The 20,107-nt window shown below is 46.4% G+C and overlaps 1 protein-coding gene across 1 annotated transcript; it reads left to right on the forward strand.

Annotated features, from left to right (window-relative positions):
* Positions 1–6,508: 6,508 nt before the first annotated feature.
* Positions 6,509–17,175, forward strand: FAM53C (family with sequence similarity 53, member C). Its single transcript, XM_004686771.2, has 5 exons — positions 6,509–6,589; positions 9,449–9,678; positions 10,061–10,118; positions 12,490–13,274; positions 14,171–17,175. The coding sequence occupies exons 2-5, from the start codon at positions 9,601–9,603 to the stop codon at positions 14,426–14,428; spliced, it is 1,179 nt and encodes a 392-aa protein (XP_004686828.1). The 5' UTR covers positions 6,509–6,589; positions 9,449–9,600; the 3' UTR covers positions 14,429–17,175.
* The last annotated feature ends 2,932 nt before the right edge of the window (positions 17,176–20,107 follow it).

A 20,107-nucleotide genomic window follows, 5' to 3' on the forward strand; every position in this document is an offset into this window, starting at 1 on the left:
TGCAAATACAGAAGCAATTCCTAGTCAGCAAGGGGTATTCTTTTATTAAGTGGAAGAGAAAATAAAAATGTAGCCTAGAAGTAAAATGGTGGTTGCCAAGGACTGATTGGGAAGAGAGAATGTAGAGTTATTTGATGGGTACAAAGTTTTGGCTGGGGAAGATGGAAAAGTTCTGGAAATGGATGGTGGTGACAGGCGGCACAACAGTGTGAATGTATTTAATGCCACGTAGCTGTGGCACTCACTGGTTTAAAATGATCAATTTTATCTCATGAACATTTCACTACAATAAATTTTTTTTAAGTGGTCTAGGAAAAAAGAAAAGAAACCCCATGGGGGCCTGTCTGGTGGTGCAAGGCATTAAAGCACAGCACTGTGAAGCCTATCCACAGCAGCCTCCTCAGCACCAGTTACACTCGGCCCCAGCGAGCTGGCCCACAAGGCACAGCAGACCTCTCCTGACCCACCCGCTGCTCCCCTCAGCAGTGTTTCAGTCAATCCGCCGGTTCTGCTCCCCACTCTGCCTCGGGTGAGTCCTCTCACCCACACACCTCCGGCCTACACCAGAAAAAAAGAAATTAAAAACAATTGGGAGGAGGAAGGGAGAAAGAGAGAGGAAGGAGTTAAAGATGGAACAGAAATGGAGTTTTGATTTGTTTGGGGGACACACAGCTGGTGACTCCACACTGGAAGGAACTCAGGCCGCCTCCTTCGCCGTAACGCCCAGTAGCGTCGTGGTAACGCCGAAGTTGCATTTACAGGTTCTCTCACCGGACCCTAAGGAGACCGCGGGGTCTACGCGATTCCGACTAAGGCAGCTCTGGACTTACCTCAGGTTGGAGTCTGAGCCTTGCTTTCGGGAGAAAAGGAGGTGGATGTGGGCCAGATACAATAGGAGACTCAAACAGAAGGAAGGGAACCATGAGGAAAGGGGGCCATTAACCAGGCTACCGTTGTGCTTCTGAAGCTGACAGGACCAAGCGACCCTCCAGCACGTCTCTAGACGAGAAACAACAGTCACGGCCCTCGAATTCAAACCTTCCGCCTACGATCTAGCCCTTTCGCCCCTGAGTTGACCGCAGCCAATCTTCGCGCACCCGCCCAAACTCCCTGAGCCAATCGTGTGGGTCGTACCATAAACCCGCGTTGGGCTAGCTGCTGGATAAACCTCGCCCCACGACGAACCTGGCGCATGATTGGCTGTTCCTCTAGCCAATCACCACATACAAACTGAGGGCTCCCTCCGCTCCGCCTCTCAGTCCCGGGATATTTAAATAGTTCCTTTCTTGCTACAATTGCTGGGTTATGATGGTACCGCGAGAGGTTAAATTAGGTGAAATCTAACGTTTAAACATTTCCTTTTCCTTGCTTCCTCCTCTGTTCTGACTTGTACGTTTCTCTTTTAGTTTTAGTAGCTCCCGCTGCAAAGGGAGCATTTACTTGTTTTTGTGGCTGATGATGGGGCGATACGTGTGTGTGTGTGTGTGTGTGTGTGTGTGTGTGTGTGTGTGTATGATGATGGCTGATGGTGGGGCTGATGTGGCTGATGGGCGATACGTGTGTATGTGTGTGTGATGATGATGGCTGAAGGTGAGGCTGATGTGGCTGATGGGCTATACGTGTGTGTGTTTGTGTGTGTGTATGTGCGATGATGGTGGCTGATGGTGAGGCTGATGTGGCTGATGGGCGATACATGTGGGTGATGATAATGGCTGATGGTGGGGCTGATGCGGCTGTTGGGCGATTACATGTGCGTGTTTATTCGACCAGCCTTGGTCCCGTCTAAGGACATTCCTAGTTTGGTGTTCCTTTTGGGCCAACACCATCTGAGATGCTGTTATGCTTATTGCAGTAAAGGAAATTCCTTTTCAGATAAAGTAGGGGAGTTGAAGCTTCTTGATACAGCTGGAAGAATTCCAAACTTTGGTTACTCATGAAAATTTAAACACTGAGTAGGTGATATTAAAAATGCCTTTTTAGGGGCCCTCCCTGGTGGTGCAACAGATTGTGTGCCATAGTGCACAGCACTGTGAACCTATCTGCAGCCACTGCAGCCACTGCAGCGTGGAGTTAAATTCCCAGCCAGGAAGTTACCCCACTTCGTGTGGCAGACCTCTCCTGACCCGCCTGCTGCACCCCTCAGCAGTGTATTTCAGTAGACCTGTCTGTTCTGTGCCCTACTTTGTCTCTGGTGAATCCTCTCATCCCCTGTACCTCTGGTCTGTACTCCAGTTTTCGTATGCATAAAGAAATAAATCTTTTTTGTTAAAATGTTCTTTTAATGTTAGGGATTTGCTCTTAAGTAACCCTGTGGGTATGGAAGTAGGTATAGATGAAACAAGATAGGCCAACACTGGATGGTTGATAACTGGGACTCCAATATATCAGTGCCCTCGTGGCTAATGTACCTACCACAACCCCTGGGACTCATGTTATAATGGGTATCTCTCAACTCAGTGACTTATTTAACAAGCTCCCTGTTGATGCAGATACAACTGGTGTCCTGGAACCTTCGTGTGAATTGTGAAGCATTATGTTATTCTTTGTATATCTGAAATTGTTTATAACAATGAAAAAAAAGTTTAAAATAACTTGAAAGTTCTTTTAAAGGCAACCCCACCACCACCACTCAAATGATGACTCAATAGCTCTATAGTGGGTCCTAGGAATTATCAAGGTTGATCTCATGTTGATAGAAATGCACTCATAACCCGTGAAAGGACCTTAGTGGTGATAGGGGCTGTGAGATGCAATGTAGTCTTGGGTTTTAGCCTATACCCATACCCCTTCCATGTGTAGAATCTGCTTCCCCAGATGGGTCAGCATAAGGTGCTTGCCATGCCAGAGAAGTCTCAAAATCAGACTGGGAATTAGGAGAGAATGGGATGAACTGGTTTCTGCTTTAGTGACTGTAATCACTGTGTATTTCCCAAAAGGTGAGAGGTAGAGACAGATGAAGTTGTCCTGCAGAAGCTTCAAAAACAAATAGGTTATAGAAAGTGCATGGCTAGTACTTTCTGTAGTAGGTACCCAAGTCAGTGCAGTCACAGAAATGTCATCTAAGTGGCTATGGACCAGTGTCAAATGATGGATAATACTAGGATCTGAGTGTCCTCACAAAGTTGCACCATCACTATGACAAATTCATCTGTAACCTAATCCCAAAGTTTCCAAGATTTTTTTTCAAATTGAACAAGTGATACTTGCCTATAAGACTTTTTATAACTCTGTGCTTGGTAGTGACTATTTTTACCTCACTCCTCTAGCTAACCTGGCTGATAGCAACATATTTGCCTAATTATGTGAAATGTATGTATGTATACATACATACAAAGTCATGCATGCATGTATGCATACAAACTAAATGTACAAAAGGTAGAAAGTATTTTAAAAGAATGTCCAGCACTGTCTTCTATATTTATCTTGACTTCTGATATCTAATTTACCCTTCCTAGAAGGAAAGATATTAGGGAGTTGGAAGCTTTAGTTTTTGATCTAAAGATTTACTTTTTTTGTTGAATGAGGGCATAAACATTACCTCATTATTAGGGAATCCTTAATGAGTCTCCATGATGGACTGTGACAATCTCTCCCCTTTGCCTTGACCTCTCTCTGACACACATTTGTCTTTGTCAAGTCATAAAGGTAATCAGAACTTCACACTCACACACCAAAGAAGAGGAACAGCCATCACTCCTGGGATGCCCAGGTCAGTCAGTGGGAAGAGTCTTAGGTTCCTGGGACATCTCCAGTTATCACTGGAGACAGGAGAGCAGAGAAGTATGAGCTCTATTCCTGTTACTTCCATGAGTTGTGGACTGAGCCCTTCTCTCCACTTTGCAAAGCTTTCACAGAGCATCTGAATGAACTACAAGTTCCTGTGACTGCTATCAACCCAGGCAGGAAGTGGAAAGTTTCTTAAGAGTCAATGGATTTCATTCCTTTGAATGACTTCTTTGACAACTGTCTCCAGGTCTTAGAACTCTCAGAGAATTTGGATGGAGACCAGAAAAGAGCCCAGGTAGTATTCACTGCTGAAATCTATTGGAGCAGAATCAGAGTTGGGGTCTGGTCTATGATGTCATAATTAAGATAGGGTTCAAGGTAGTAGCCCAAGAACAAAAAGGAAAATGGGATAGCAGGAAGAAATAGCAGGATATTATGTAAATATATATATATATGGTATTTAATGGAATTACATATTTAATTATAGTTAGGAATTTGAGGAAGGTGTTGAGCTGCAGTGGGCTATTTATATTTTATTAAAGGGGTATAATCATCCTTTGAAGTGAGGCTTAAAACCTGATTTGCAGGCAGTTTTTTGTTTTTAAATCTTAGCTTCATTCAACGTCCCACAAATGAGCCAATACTAAGTAAACTTCTTGTACACAATTATTTAACTTCCATAGTGTGCTTAACTGTAAAAAGGGGGTCAACTAGTAGTTAAAACCAAGGGCTTTTAAAACCCCAGACTGCATGTTAACAGAACCTTTGCCCAGAACATGAGCTGTCACTTAACCTCTCCACTTCTTTCACCTGTTAAATAAGGAGATTGTAACTTATTTGATGATTGTAAGCAAAAATGAGAACCTATTTAAAGCATGTAGCACAATGGGGACCTCCCTGGTGTCACAAGGGGTTGGGTTTCAGCACTAAGAGATTGTTGCATGTCTGCAACTGCCGCATGAGTTCCATCCCTGGCCAGGGAGCTGATCCACATGGCACAGCCGATCTTCCTGTCACACACCTTTCCTGTCTCACCCACTGCTCCCCTCAGCAGCACATTTCAGTCGACCTGCCTGTTCTGCTCCTCACTGTCTCTGGTGAATCATCTCACACCACCCCCCTCACTACCCACCCCCATCCCCCAACCTCTGGCCTGTACTCCAGTTCTTGTATGCATAAATAAATCTTTTAAAAAATAATAAAATAATGTAGCACAATAAGTACTCCAAGATAGTAGTTATTGGAAACTTCATTAGCCTTGCTCCTGCTCCTACCCTTTTCCCAAGGGGAAATATGCAGAGCAAAGAAATGTACTGTGCATCTGACCTCCACCACCATTTTCTGGATAAGTACCTCACTTTTCCTCTACTATTTTTCAGTTTGCAGACTACAGGGCTGCCTGCCTGGCTCTGCGAGAAGACCTCTACTGTCACGGAGCAGCCCAGCGTGTGCCTGTAGGACCCATAGACAGGCGACCCAGTTCACGCTGGGTTACCCTGTAACACTACCAATGGCTCTACTTTCTAGCTGCTAATACTTATCTGTGTGTCCCAGACTTGAGTGGAGCACAAGATATTTAGCGAAAACAGATGTCTTCCAAGGGACTTGTTGCTAACTGTAGGTAAAGATAATTGCATTATTGCCATTTCCCGATAATTAAAAATCTTAAACTCTGCCCTACAAAATGATCACAACATGAAAGCATTGTTTAAAACCTCTCCGTTTTCTTTTTTGCACTGTCTCCATGAACCTTTGGAGAACTGAGACTCAAATTTACGTAAGAGTCAGAAATCAACTAACTCTACTCCAACCTCTTCCACCTACTGTCTACATTGTCTCTTCAAAAAGGATTTAAACTTTAGCAGAGATGGGAGGTTGTGGTGGTGGAGCTTTAATAAAAGCTGATTTCCTATTCTTAAAGAGTAAACATAGCGCCATCAACATCCTTTTCCCATCTGCCTGTTTCTTCCCTCCCTCCCTCCCTTTCTGTTTTAAGGAAAGTGGTCCAGTTGTAACCACCGTACTCCCCGCCCCCCTTCACGCAAGCAACTGAACCGCCTATGATGTCATAATCACAATCCCATTACCTCATCCTGCTTGGGTGGGGGGGCGTTGAGGGAGGAAAAGGAGTGAACAGCCCTGGGCCCTCCTCAGCTTTACAAAGTGTTCTGAGTGAACGATAGTTACAGAACCTAGTGGACACAGCCCAGCAACCGTTACCAATCCCGGGTTTATACGGTTCGAATCGATCCGGCAGCTGGAAAAGGGGCACTTGGGACTCAGAGTAGGCCCTATAATCGGCGCTTGGACTACGTTTCCCAGAAGCCTTCACGCCGCGGACGAGTCTTCTGCTGGGGGAAGGGGGACTCCGTCGAGGAGGCGGCGGCGCTAGGCGGGATGCGAGGGCAGGTGAGAGGAGCTTTGGCTAACTCGTTTTCGCGGCCCGGAACGAGTGGGGGGCTTTGCCTGGGCCCTAGTGGGAATGAATGGCTGGGACAAAGGCTTTGTTTACCTTCGTCCGACACGGCCTCCCCCGCGGGTTTGGAGACGTGTCTCCATCTGGGCCCGTCTACCTACTGCCATATTTTAGAGGGGTGACTCTGTAGGGAAGGAACGAACCCCATTCCTAAATTAGGGCGTCAGCCTCATTTCCGACGGCGCTATACAAGAAGGACTTTGAGCGAGACGCGACGCGGGGCTTGAGCTTCCGCAGGCGCCTCAGAGGGATTCTGAGAACCGGAGTTGGTCCCTCACTCTCCTCGGGAGCCCGTTGGTTTGCGCTGGCGCTTTTTAAGGGCACCGTGGGGCGAACGGAGCGCTCAGAGCTGCTCCGGCCGCGGCCCAGGGAGCTGGAGGAGCCGCGGTAGGTGGCGGAGGGCAGGTGGCGCTGGGGCCTCGGGGCGGGCACCTCGACCGTCCCTCCCTCTTTCCCACTTCCCCCTCCCCCAGCCTGGCCGCCCGCGCGGCTTGGCTTCGCTGGCCGCCTCCGCCGGGAGAGCACGGGACCCGGTGGGGGAGGGGGTGGTGGAGTGCTAAGTCCCAGACCCTCACCATCTCCTGCGCCCTGAGTTTGCTTCCCGCGGCCAGATGATGGAAGCTGATTGGGAAGAGGCGAGCGACAACCCCCTTGAGTGAGCCCTGGAGCACCCCCCACCCCTCCGGGCCAGCGGATGCCCCATGCCCCACCCCGCGGGGACAGGCAGGGGCAGTGGAGGAAGAGGTTGAAGATTGGAGGGGGCCTAGTCTTTTGCTTCTTCATTGGAGTGGGGGGAGGGGTGCTCCCCACTTGTCACCCCTATCCCCACCAGAACCATATGGAGGAAGAGCGGTCAGGTCCTCACTTACCTGTTCACAACCTCCCTACCTCCCTCATGTTTTCCTTCTGTCTACCCTGGAGGTGTGGGGCTGGGACCTGGAGGAGAAGGTCCCCAGGGGATTTGTGACTCTCCTCCCCCTTGGCCCGACTTGGTCCTAGGTGCTCCACGTTTCAGCACAACCTCCACATCCCTAAAACCATAGTGTCAGGGGTGACTGCTGCCCAATAGGAGATGGGGTTGAGGTCCAATCTTTATTTTAGGGGGCTGGTAGTGGAGGGAAAGCCTGGATTGAGAGTTGGGCCTGGTAGGGTTGTAGAAAGGGCCTAACGGCCTGCTGCTCCTTGGAGGCTTCAGCCCAGTGCCAGTTGTTAAGCTGAGAAGTTTTAACTTGTTTAGTGAACATTCAGAGCTGTTTCTGCCCCTCGGATACACAAAATGGAAGGGGAAGGAAGGCGGGCAAGAGAGGGCTTCTTACACTTTTTTCAATGCCTGCTTGAGAAAGAGGAGGCCCCTCGCGGAGCTGGTTCGCCTTCTTTTGTGTCCTGGTTTGATTCCTTATGGCTTCCGTTCTGTTCCCCTTCTCAGCCTGGCCTGTTTTAGGAAACTCAGGCTGAGAGTATCAGTTGCGTGGTGGTAGTTGCATTGTTCCAATTACCGCCGTGTGTGGCCACATCCCAACAATTAAAATGCAAAAAAACACAAAATCACTCTCTTTACTTGATCCCAGAGTGGGCTGAGAGTTTGCTGTTTGGCCAAACACCTTCTGAAAAGCTTGAAAGAGTTTGCTTCATTCTTCCTCAAGGCTGGTCAGCCTAGGGCCTGAGATCTCTGGGGTAAAAGCCTGCAGTTAGGTTCCCTTTCTGGTTGATCTTTGAGGGCAGAGTTAAGAAACCAAGAGCAGAAGTGATATAGCTTTAGCTTCTCCTACAAGATCAGAAACAGCTGAAGGAAGCTGGAAGGAAGCTGGAACTTAGTTCAAGGTGGTAATCATAATTATGCATGAAAATGATAGTTGACTAAAATGATGATTGACTTCTTCCACACTTTTTTCTCAAAGAAGTCCAAGTATATCCCATATATTTCTTTGCTTTTCCTTGTGGCCTCCCTCTGAGGTGGGAATGAGGTACAGACAATTCCTTCTTGCAAAAATAGTGCAATCTACCCCCAAGGTCACAGAAAGAACCCTTTTGGGCTTCTCTTGGTATGCGGGTAAGGAAGGTTGGTATCCAGCCAAACAGATAAACCTGATTGCCTTTTTCATCTTAATGATAGCATCACTTGTGGCATTCTGAGGCTTTGTACAGCAGTAGACAAAAGGAGTGAGAAACAGCAGTCTATGTGAACTAGGGATTTGTTCATGCCAGATGGTATGGTTTTTTACAGTATGGCATTTTGGGTTATCATATTTAAGTGACAGATTAAGAGCATTCTACCCATTTTACTTACTGATAAACCAAGGCCAAGAATGTGATAGGATTGTCATGACTAGATCAGCAAACTCCATTCATATTGAGATATCTTGATAGTTTGTTCACTACACTAGTGAATGCTGCCTGTACCATCGCCGGAGCTGTCTGCCTGCTGGTCATTTGTGGGAATAGGCAGAACTGTATTGAGACCCAAGGTTAATCTCCCCTCATCTTTTAAGTAAGGCCTCTTAGGCAGTTGTGTGGCCTTTTGAAACGTGTTCTCCTAAGAATTAGTTTGTGTCTACCAAAATTGGCACTGGTAGTCTTGATTAATTATATTGTTGGTGTTTGAGTCAGATCAGTCTAAAAGCTTAGTTGAGTGAAATCATGGAGTTGTTTTTAACATCTGTAAAGTTGAAATGTAATTGGAATTTACTTGTCCTCTTTGCATTGTAAGAAAACTTTTATAGTATCTGTTGGAGAACAGTAATATATCAGTTGTGCAGGAGAACATGAAACCCTGTTGGCTCATTGATCTGAAGTACACTTTTCCTACATCCATTTCTCTTCCCTGTCCCTATTATTATCTATATAGTTTAGGAAAAGGGTACCTCTCTGCTTCTGACTAGAAGATAAGGAAAACATCAGGCTAATCAGGGTGAAAGTGACCATTTGGGCATTACTCTGTCTCACTTGGACTGTTTTAAAAGTGGCGCTGGTATTCTGGGTAGACGGAGCAGAGAATGCCCAAGTTAGTATCAGCATTAGGTTTCAATTTGCCTGCTCACTCCAGTTCATTTTACTGGATATCTGGAGTGCCAAGTTTAGAACGTTTGAGGCTGTGTTTAGGCTTAGCAGGAAAGAGCTATGATCAACTGATGATGTCTGCCAGAGGCCTGGCATAGGGATGCTGTGGTATGTGTGCCATGCATTTTCCATCTCTGGACCAGGTACATGTCTAATATCACTTGGGGCTGGTCCCTCTGTAATTGGCAGACTCAGCAGGCATGACTGGAGAGGGAAGTCCCCATGGTGCTAGAATGGTGCTGCAGTGGCAGAAGACGGCTCACGAGTGAGGTCTGGAAGAACGACAGGGAAGACATCCATCATTTGCTCCAAAGTGTGCAAGTCAAATCCTGGGGAGAATCATGATAACCCTGATCACTGAGCAGCTACAGAAGCAGACTCTGGATGAGCTGAAATGCACACGCTTCAGCATCAGTCTGGTAAAATGCCAGTCTTCCTGCTTCTCCACGGCCCCTTCCCCCTTTTTTCTGAGGCTGTTTGTTGCTACTACTTACCCTTGTCCTGTGCTGTATGAGTCATGGTACTTATACTGAAAGAGCCCACTAATGGCTCAAAACCCAGCCCAAAAGGAAGGGGGCAGGGATTTTTCCACTGATAGAGAAGGGACACCAAAACTTGGGTGGAGAAGGGTTTGAGAAGTTGAAAGGTGGATTATTTTACTAACTTTGGGAAAACAAAAAGAGAATACTTAGGAGTCCCTAACATTCCTATAGCCCATAAATGTTGCAGGGGTGAGCTGAAGAGGGCTTCCTGGAAATCTGTGTCCTTGAACCTGAATCATGGATATTCTCTCTCTCCCAGCCTTTGCCTGACCATGCAGACATCTCCAACTGTGGGAACCCTTTCCAGCTTGTGTCTGGTAAGGCATTATCTGTGTGTATGCGTGTATGCCTATGCCTTCATCCACATATTTCTAGCATTGATTTTTCTGTGACTAGTTTTCTTCTACAGCCTTTTTGCCAGGATCACCAGCAGTTGATACTTCTGTCCCACCATGAAAGTTGTCTGTTTAGTTTACTCGCTAACATTGTGAGGATTTTTATAATCTAATTTTTGAATAGGTAGTACATTTACATCATTCAAAATTTAAGAATTTGAGCCTGCCTGGTCACAGCTCCAGGAAGCTATCAGCAGTCACTGCAGCACAAGTTCAATCCCCAGCCAAGGCGCTACTCACATGGTGCAGCAGACCTCTCCTGTCTGCCTGCTGCTCCCCTCAGCAGTGTATTTCACTTAATCTGCCTGTTCGCTCATCACTGTATCTCTGGTGAATACTCTTACCACCACTTCCCGCACCCCTGGCCTATACCCCAGTTCTTGTATGCATAAATAAATCTTTAAAAAAAAATTTTTTTTTTAATTCTTTTTGTTCAAAAATGTCTTCAATAGCAAAATGTTATAATGAATAGTCTCCATTCTTCTGTCTCTTATCCTCCCAGCTCCCACCACCTAAAATTAACTCCTGTTATTAACTGTTTATTGTCCATCCAACCAGCTGTTTTATATTTGCTTATAGAAGCAAATATAAATGTTTGTTTTCATTCCTACTCCTTTAACATAAAAGGTTTCATGCTATATATTTTATTTGGTACTTTTTTTTTTTTTTAAAGATTTATTTATTTATTCATACAGAACTGGGATACAGGCCAGAGATGCGGAGGGTGAGAGGATTCATCAGGAATAGAGTGGGGAGCAGAACAGGCAGATCAATGAAGTACACTGCTGAGGGGAGCAGCGGGCGGGTCAGGAGAGGTCTGCCCCGCCATGTGGATCTCCTCCCAGGCAGGCGGGGATCAAACTCATGAGGAATTGCCTTAAGCTTTTTAGTGCAGTGCTTTAACCCGCTGCGCCACCAGGGAGGGCCCGGTACTTTTTTTACTTAATTGTAATACAGCTTGGAAATCTTCCCATCTCCTTATGTAATATTGAGTATTTCTTTGTTTTATGTAGCTGCATATTACGTTGTAGAGATGTACCATAACTTAAATAATATCCTAATGGTGTGCATTAGGTTACTTCCAGTATTTTGTTACGACACATAAAACAGTAGTGAATAACCTTGTATTATGTCATTTTTCACATTTGAAATTCTACCTGAGGTATAAATTCCTAAATGATGAATTAATCAAAGGGTATATGATCATAGGGACATTTAGATGGATGCATTACTCGTGTACAACCCCATTCTGCTACACTAGTCTGCATCTCATTTCCTGGGGTACCTGGCAAGGGAAGTGAGTTGGAAGCAGTATTTTCATTCAACCTCTGTCTCCTACTTGCTGGGAACCAGGAATTGTGATACAAGTACATGGTCCACATCTTTGTGAATATTAATAGGAGGCAGAACTGTTGACCAGACGTGTCATGAGTTCTCCACCAAATCTGACTTCATATGCTTATCATTTCCAAATATCTAACCCTTGCAGATTTCCAGCCAACTAACCAGAGGAGTAGATCCTTTGTCACTTAATGCGCTGCCTCCCAAAAGTCAGAGTTTGGGTTAGAATGCAGTGAGTGAGGAGCATTTCTTTTTGTCCATTTCCCCTTTCAGCTCTTAGTCCTTAAATGCAAAAGTTGGTTTTGGATTTAAGGGAAAGCAAATCAATGTGCATGGGTGACCAAACACAGGACATGAACAGCCTGAAGTTTTAGGGTTTCCCAAGCACAAAGAAAGGCCTTCTACACCCACATCTGCTCTCTGGGAATAAAAGTGATCTCTTACCTGCTTGGTACCTCATACTTGATACTTGTTGCCGTTGACATTGGGAGAGGGAAAAGCTAAGGGAGACATGGGCCTGCTTTTATAACCTTAGGCTAGGGACTGAGGAAGCAAAATTAGGCTAGGTAAAGTGGAGTGAGAAATGAGCAGGACACACACATTTGTTCTCTGGACTCCTTTTATTTCTGAGAATCAATGGCAGGTAACATATGAGATTGTTTTTACTTTCAGCTGGTTCCTCATAACAGGGACAGTATAGCATAAGGGCTGAAAGGCCTGCCTTAGCCTCAGACAAACCAGGGTTCGATCCTGCTGTGTTCATTCGATTACTACATGGCTTTGGGCAAGTTCCTGAACTTCTCTAGTTTGTGCAACAGGGGTAGTAATAGAACCTATCTCATGAGATTTTTTTGGAAATCTCACATAAAGTGCTCATTCCATTGTGTGATACATAGTAAGTGATTAAAAATATGTTAGATAGCATTAATGTTTTTTTATATCTGCCTTCCAGAAGGTGCTTCCTGGAGGGGCCTACCCCACTGTTCCTGTGCTGAGTTCCAGGATAGCCTCAACCTCAGCTACCAGCCCTCAGGCTTGAGTCTGCACCTCAGACCACCCAGTCGGGGAAGCTCTCCAAAGGAGCAGCCCCTGTCCCAAGTCCTAAGTCCTGAGCCCCCGGACCCAGAGAAGCTTCCTGTGCCCCCTGCCCCTCCATCCAAGAGGCACTGTCGCTCACTCTCAGTGCCCGTGGACCTGTCTCGCTGGCAGCCGGTGTGGCGGCCCGCCCCCTCCAAGCTGTGGACTCCCATCAAGCATCGGGGCAGTGCTGGAGGGGGTGGGCCGCAGGTGCCTCACCAGAGCCCCCCGAAGCGGGTCTCCAGCCTCAGGTTCCTCCAAGCTCCCAGTGCCTCTTCTCAATGTGCCCCAGCCCACAGACCCTACAGCCCCCCTTTTTTCAGCCTGGCCCTAACCCAAGATTCCTCTCAACCCTGCGCTGCCTCCCCCCAAAGTGGCTCCTGGGAGAGTGATGCTGAGTCCCTGTCACCTTGCCCACCCCAGCGCCGCTTCTCCCTGTCACCCAGCCTGGGCCCACAGGCAAGCCGCTTCTTGCCCTCTGCCCGGAGTTCCCCTGCATCTTCCCCGGAGCTGCCATGGCGACCTCGAGGCCTGCGCAACCTTCCCCGAAGCCGCTCACAGCCTTGTGATCTGGATGCCCGCAAAGCTGGAGTAAAGCGGCGCCACGAGGAAGATCCCCGGCGGCTGCGGCCTTCCTTGGACTTTGACAAGATGAATCAGGTGGGACCAGTAGGTCAAAGGAAGCTTGGGTGGGAGTTAGGGGTATTTGGTTCTGTTTTCACACTTGAGCCCCTCTATAGCCCCATACCCTTCTGTCAGAGCCTGTCCAGCACTCCTGTCTATAAACTCTCAAGGGCTGCCATTCCAGTCTGCCCAGGAGTGCCCTGGTTTTAGCACTGAAAGTCCCATGTCTTGTGAAACTCTTAGGGACTGAGGGTTCCAGAGAAACATGAATAAGATTTGTGTCAAACCTTCCAACAGGGATATCAGATTGTCCTGCAAAAGGAACTTGCCTTCCTCTCCAATAATGAATAAATATCAGAGGGCCATCATCAGTGTACAGCCTCTACGTATGAGCACGGCTGGTTTGGCCACTTGCCCTTCACGGCTTCAAGTGCTCTGTGAGGGCTTAAGAAGAATAGGCTGCTGTATCCTCTGTTTGACAAATGTTTGACTTCCTAGTGTGAGTGTGGTTGTATACACTTGCCTTTTTTCTTCAGATTCTTATGGACCACTGGGTCACAAACCTCTTTGAGAATGTATTCACTTACTGAGTCATTTATCCGATCAGTAAGCAAACATTTACCTGTTGTGTACTAGGATCTCTATACTGACAGTAGGGTGAAATAAGCAAGTGGAATTCCATCCAAAATAGAACTAACAAGTGACCTCCTAACCTTGAATCTGATCAAAACTGTGGGCTCCTTCTTTAGAAAGCTGTGCATGTACACTGAATTTCCCAAATTTATCGGGGAGTTCACAAATAGCACCCTTAAAGTCCAAGACTCCTGCCTTAAAGGTAACCAAGAGGGTAACACAGAAACATCTTGGACCAGGGTGTTTCGGGAAGTTAATGGCTTTCTTTGCCTTCTCTAATTTTGTTGTTTATTTGACAGAAACCATACTCAGGAGGTGTCTGTCTCCAAGAAACAACCCGGGAAGGCAGCAGCATCTCTCCACCGTGGTTTATGGCCTGTAGCCCCCCACCCCTCTCCGCTTCCTGCAGCCCCATTGTGGGTTCCTCCCAGGTGCTGAGTGAAAGCGAAGAGGAGGAAGAGGGGGCTGTGCGGTGGGGGCGACAGGCGCTGAGCAAGCGGACACTGTGCCAGCAGGACTTTGGGGACCTGGACTTGAATCTGATTGAGGAGAACTAAAACTGAGAGGCTACTTCCTGGGGCCACACAGACTGACTCTCTTATGGCTACTAACAAGTGTCGAGGCTCCAAGGCCAGGGGCAGCCTGGGAATGGGGGTGAGTGGAGGGCTCCGACTCAGGGCAGCCGGAAATCTCGCTCCAGGAAGCTCGACCATGCCAAGAGACTGGCCGGGACAAGATAAACGGAGCTGGTGGCGGGAGGGACAGCCCCAGAGCAGACCCTTCCCATGGCGGCCCTGAGTGTGAGTATCCCTGCCACTGGAAAAGCAATGGGCAGGGAAGGAAGGGGTCAGCTGACCCCAGCTCGGGGAATTTCACTAGCCCCTTTGCTTCAAAGGGCACTTGTGTCTTAGAATTTGGCCAGGGTGGGGGGTTAATTCAGCCTCCTCAGAGAAATTGTGTGAGAGTGTGTGTGTGCATGGGAGTGTACTTGAGAAAAGGTGTGTTTGCATAGCCTTAGGGAAGGAAGGCAGTTGCTCTAACAGCAGAGCATCATGATACCCCCAGGATCTTGTTTTCATAGACAGCAGGCTTGTTCAAGGAGTCAAGAGGAGGGCACCACATTTTTCTTTTTTCTAAATAGCTCTGGAACCAGGCTTGTAATCCATAAGTACAGGCTCTGCAAAGGATTCTGTTTTGGGGTACAGCAGGGTATTTTAAGTGCTGTGACCTCTTTTCCTCAGGCCCACCCCCTTCCCACTGCATAGATCCTAGAGTTGGAGACTGGAGGGAAATCTACATATTGATTCTGAGCTGTCCTTTTTTTCTGATCAGATTGCCTAGGCTATATACAGTCTGCCTCTCTTGCTCTAAGTAAATGCAAATGCGTGCAATTGAGGCAGGATCGAAGGGCTCCATCATTTTTTTCCCCTTGTACTAACTGGACTTCCGCCCCCCCCCCCTCACTTTTCTGACAGTCAAGAGTCAAAAACAAGGATGGATGGCCTCCTTTAGGTCTTTAGCATCTAGTAAGGCCAATCTGCAGCAAGAGAAGTGGCATTCAGTCCCCAACAGGCATGAGCAAGCTCCCCCCAGCACTGCCCTTTGGAAACAGGCTATAGAGAAACCTATTGTTACAAGATTCAGATTTTCTGATCTGCTTGAGAAAGAGGAAGGGGATGTCAGCATTCACTAGTTTGCTTGTCTTCCATTCCTGCCAGGAAATGTTTATTTGCCTCTAATTGGCCCTGAGAGACCTCAGGGAGGTTGGTGCTCACTAAGGGATTGGCTGAGGATGTTTAAGCAAAGACTGTGAGAAGCAGCTGTGAGTTTGTTGTTGTTGGATTGAATTTCCTTTTTTGTTTCTCACCCATAAATTGAGCCAAGGCAGCAGGTCCCACAGCTGCAGCAATGGGGTTAAAACTTGCAAGAGTCTAGGTAGGGCTGATACCGGTGGAGATACATAATGAACTTGCTGCCATAATCACTTGCAAGGCTTTGTCCAGCTTTGGTTAGACCCTGCACAACCAAATTGGACTTGCTCTTACTGTTCATCAGAAGGGCACTTTTCACTTCATTTTCCCAGGGTGTCATAGGACCCAGTTCCTCATGTTAGGGAAGAAGACTAAAAAGTAGTCTGTTTTCTTCCTTGTGGAATTGAGCCTGTCATTTTCCAGTTCCTCCTGCATGTCAGATAGGAACATCAAGGAGGCCCTAGCCTCCTCCTCTCCACTCCAGAGGAGGTGCCCTTTCTACTCAATCCTCTGGCCCTCAAAGGTTTCACCCTTCCAGGGCTCCTCCCCTTCTGCTAGTTACTATGTATTACCAGTGAGCTACCAGGTCTGTAGGGGCCTGAGAGGCTCTCTGGAGAACCCAGGGAAACTGAGCCCAGGAGTTACCCATCCTTGGTTTCATCCCTCCCCTGGCTCTTCTCCTTCTTTAGGCCATAATTTCCCTGGTGCCAGCTTCTTTCCTCCTGGGGCATCCTCATCCCTGGGCTCTCTGCTGCAGATTGGCTGTGCCAGCTTCTAATAGGCTACTGGCTATGCCAATGGGGTCTATAAGCTAAAGAAGTGAGGGCAGTAATTCTGTCTCCACCCTGACTTCCCCAAGGCCCTAGGGTATCATCCTTAGGGGAGAAGGTCTATAGGTACCATATTTGAATTCCATTACTTTTAAGACAGAAAATTTAAACTAGCTGAAACTGTCATCTTGCTTCCTGATCTAAGCACCTGTGGCCCTGGGACAAGCCTTTTCAAGAAGTGGTTCATTGTGCTTTACACAGTAGATCTATTCCAACAGTTCTGTGTAAACCAGATGCAGTTTTTCAGTGCATTTGGACTGCTGACCATTTAAAAGCAGCCTGTGATTGCTTCTTTTGTAAAGCAAACAACCTCCCTTTACTTTAGCTGTTTTGACTATTTGGATTTTCACATATTGGGCTTACCCAGAGTGAAGCACACCTCTATGGGGCTGTGATTGACAATGGGTAGACATCTGCATCTGTGCTGTGTGTGTGGTGTGGCTGACCAGTAGGTGAGTATTCCTGCGTGTGTGAGTGAAGCCACTCCCAGGCTGGTGCTCTCCTCCTGTGCCCGGTGACTGCCCAGTGGCAGCTCCAGCTGCCCTTCACTCCCACCTGCTGCCAAAGTCCCTGTGCTAATGGGATTACAAATACAAAAAGTGGAAAAAAATTTTCGTAAACTTTGTTTTATATTAAAAAAAAAAATCCATAAGTCTGTGTGTGTTAAACATGAGGTCCTGCCTCTGTGGCTGTGTTTGAAAAAATAAAGTTTTATTAGAATAATCCATTTTCCCAAGCAATCTTGTGTTCCACAGTGTCTTCCCTTCTTTGCAAAGAAAAACAAGCAGAGAGGACAGCCTAATTCTTTCAGCCCCTTCCTCCAGGACAAAACTGGGCCTTTGACTTTTGAGGGCTGTTTCTCATCCCTAGGCATTTTGTGCACTGGTATTCCGGTTGGCCAGGCTTGTGTTGAGATCCTGGTTATTTATGGTGGTCGAATTTGGTCTCTTTCCTGTACTTTTTACCCATCTCTTTTCTCCTGCTGTCACTCTCACTTCCAGCAAGTTAAAGTCAGGTATTAGTACATTTTAGGTCCCTGAGCCAATGCTTGATGGTGCACTTAGGAACTATTCTGGATTGGTTTGTAGACTTTTCGGATGTGGGGAGGGAAGACAGCATGAGAAACATGATCGGGAATCTTTTAAAGAGTTTTCTCATGTATGCCCTGGAGAGATGGAGATTTAGTCAGATTCCAAAGACTTGGGCAATAATGCGCATCAAAATACTGCTTTTGGAAAGTGGTCCTAGTAACAGTGCTGCTCTTTCGTCCTAAAAGAAGGTATTTTCCCTTGTGCTTCCATTTGTAATATTCCTTTGCTGAAAGAAGCTGTATGACTTGATTACTCTCTTTAGACCTTTTTTTCCCCACTCCACCCTCCCAGTGCCCCTCAAGCAATGTTAAGTTTGCTATTGGAGCAAATAAAATGGAGATTCCCCGTTTTATGATTATTTCACTTAGCTTTTTCAGTTGGTTGGTTTTTTTTTCTGGATTGGGGAGGCTCTTTAGATCTTTCCCCCTTGTCCTACGTTAGCATTCTCCCAATGTGTGTTGGTGAAGTGTGTAGTTGCTTAGAGATGCACAGTTTTTGTCCCTAAGGCATAGCCTTTTTTTTTTTAAACTGGTTGTGGTGTTGATTTGCCAGACAGCAAGAGTCTAGTTGCTCAGCCTCCATTTCCTGCTTAAAATTGGTGGCACTCATCACTGAATACCAATCAAGTATACAAGGGAACAGGAGCAGCTTGACTACCTCCAGCAGAACATTTGAGGTGGTGAAAATGCACTGTAGAAAAAGTGAATTTTCACCTGCCTTCAAAATAAGGGAAGGGCTTTGAGGTGCTAGAACAGTGGATGCGGTTTAAAAAACTCAGGATTAAAGTTTTCTTTAAAATTGCTGTTTTGTTTCACTGGTATTCAAGCAGGGCTTACAGTTTAAATAAATGATGAACCCCCCTCCCCCCCCAATTTTTTTGTTATCTTTTTTGTTGTTGGGATTTTCTGTTTACTTTTTGTGAGACTGCGTGATTTCATTTACCTGTGAGTGCAAGGATTTTGCTTTATTTAGTGTTGTGACCCCAAAACTTAGAAAAATTACTGGCACATGAAAAGTACCTGGTAAATATGTTGAATTTCACTTTTTTGCCTTCTCATCCCAAAGCTTTAAGGTACATTTTCGTTCTGTAGAAGTAATCTTTGGGTACTGGGGCAAAAATTAGAACTCTGGGAGAAAATCCCAGCAGTAAATTTTCATAGAAAAGCTTCAAGACACTTAGATCATGTGTGCATTCATCCTTGTTTTCCTACCAACTACAATTTGTGAGCCATGTGCTTTAAGAGGTATCTGTTGGCCCAGAAAAACATTCTGAGTCAGGCCTCAGGTTGGCTATGGCAGATGGAAGTTCCAAGAAATAAGAAGAGAACAAGTCGAAGGAAATGTTTCCTTGGCATGCTCTTCAGTGTTAGTGCTAGAAAGACTTCCCTAGATGTCTTGTACTTAAAGTCAACAGTTGGTGCTTTCTCCTACAACCTTTGCCATGAAGAAAGTAGGTCAAGGGTAAAGGCAAAGTTTAGATAGGAGTTCACTGAATAGACACATGAACCTTGCAGAAAAGAAAGTTAACCTCTTTCTGTCAGTAGGGCAAATCAATGAAAGCAATAGCCACTTTTGGGGTAGCAATCATAGATTATTATTAGATTTTTTTTGTATCTCCTTCCATGTATATACACTGCATCCATAAGACCACAGAACTTGTTCAGGTTTCTAATTTTGCCACCATTAATGACAGATTTCCCATTGCCTGGTTTGAGTAATTGTTCAGGCCAAAAGTTTAGTATTTTCTATGGCCTCTTCTAATAACCATCAATCGCTTGTGCCTCTAATAAACAATAGGAGTGATGGGGTTTTCTTTGCTCTTAGCCCCACTACTTCCATGGTAAGATGACATGCTATTAACCCAGAGAAGATACTCTTTACTGCTGGTTTCTACAGTTTCTCAAAAAATGAGTTGAGGAATACCTGGATTTAATAACACTGGCAAAGTAGGAAGAAGAAACTCAATAAGGAAGACACTACCATGGTTTAAGTCAATACCAAGATGTTGGAAATACGTTGGCCTTCAGCCAATGGAAAGAATGGAATTATCCAAAGTATATGATACATTGGCCAATTGGAAAGGAACCAAAGAAGAACTGATAGTATAGGATGGAATGGTACTATTATGGGCCATTGAGAAAAACGATATTATCGTTTCATGGGACAGTGTTTCCTTAGAGATGACAAGAAAACTTATTTTCAGGAGAGGAATTCAATAGGGAATTGGGGCACTAACTTATTGGCTCAAAACATCTACCTACTAGGTAACTTACCCGTAAGTCCCCAACCCCAGTAAGACTTTGCTGTCCAAGAAAGATAAATTGGCACCTTTTCAGATATAGGACAGCCCTGTCCCCATAGAAAGTTGGGCTCAGGATGGTGCCTTGAGGGGGGAGCTGAAGGACCCGCCCACATCCCCACCCCGATCGAAACTGCAATTCCCCTCCCCGCCGCAGGGGGCACTGCAGGCCCCGGGGAGGTTGGGGCGGAGCGCTGCGAGGGGCCCGGAGCTGTCGACCCGCTCCAGAGCGCGGGGGGCGCTGTGCGGGGCCCGGGCTGCGGCT

This window comes from Condylura cristata, unplaced genomic scaffold (assembly GCF_000260355.1).
Source record: "Condylura cristata isolate star-nosed mole 26May11 unplaced genomic scaffold, ConCri1.0 scaffold00021, whole genome shotgun sequence".
In the NCBI taxonomy this organism is placed as follows: Eukaryota; Metazoa; Chordata; class Mammalia; order Eulipotyphla; family Talpidae; genus Condylura; species Condylura cristata.

Bases quoted from the DNA above. Each gene is read 5' to 3' on its own strand.
- FAM53C (XM_004686771.2), top strand. From the start codon at position 9,601: ATGATAACCCTGATCACTGAGCAGCTACAGAAGCAGACTCTGGATGAG. The intron at 9,679-10,060 runs GTAAAATGCCAG...TCTCTCTCCCAG, and splicing joins CACGCTTCAGCATCAGTCTG to CCTTTGCCTGACCATGCAGA. The intron at 13,275-14,170 runs GTGGGACCAGTA...TTTATTTGACAG, and splicing joins ACTTTGACAAGATGAATCAG to AAACCATACTCAGGAGGTGT.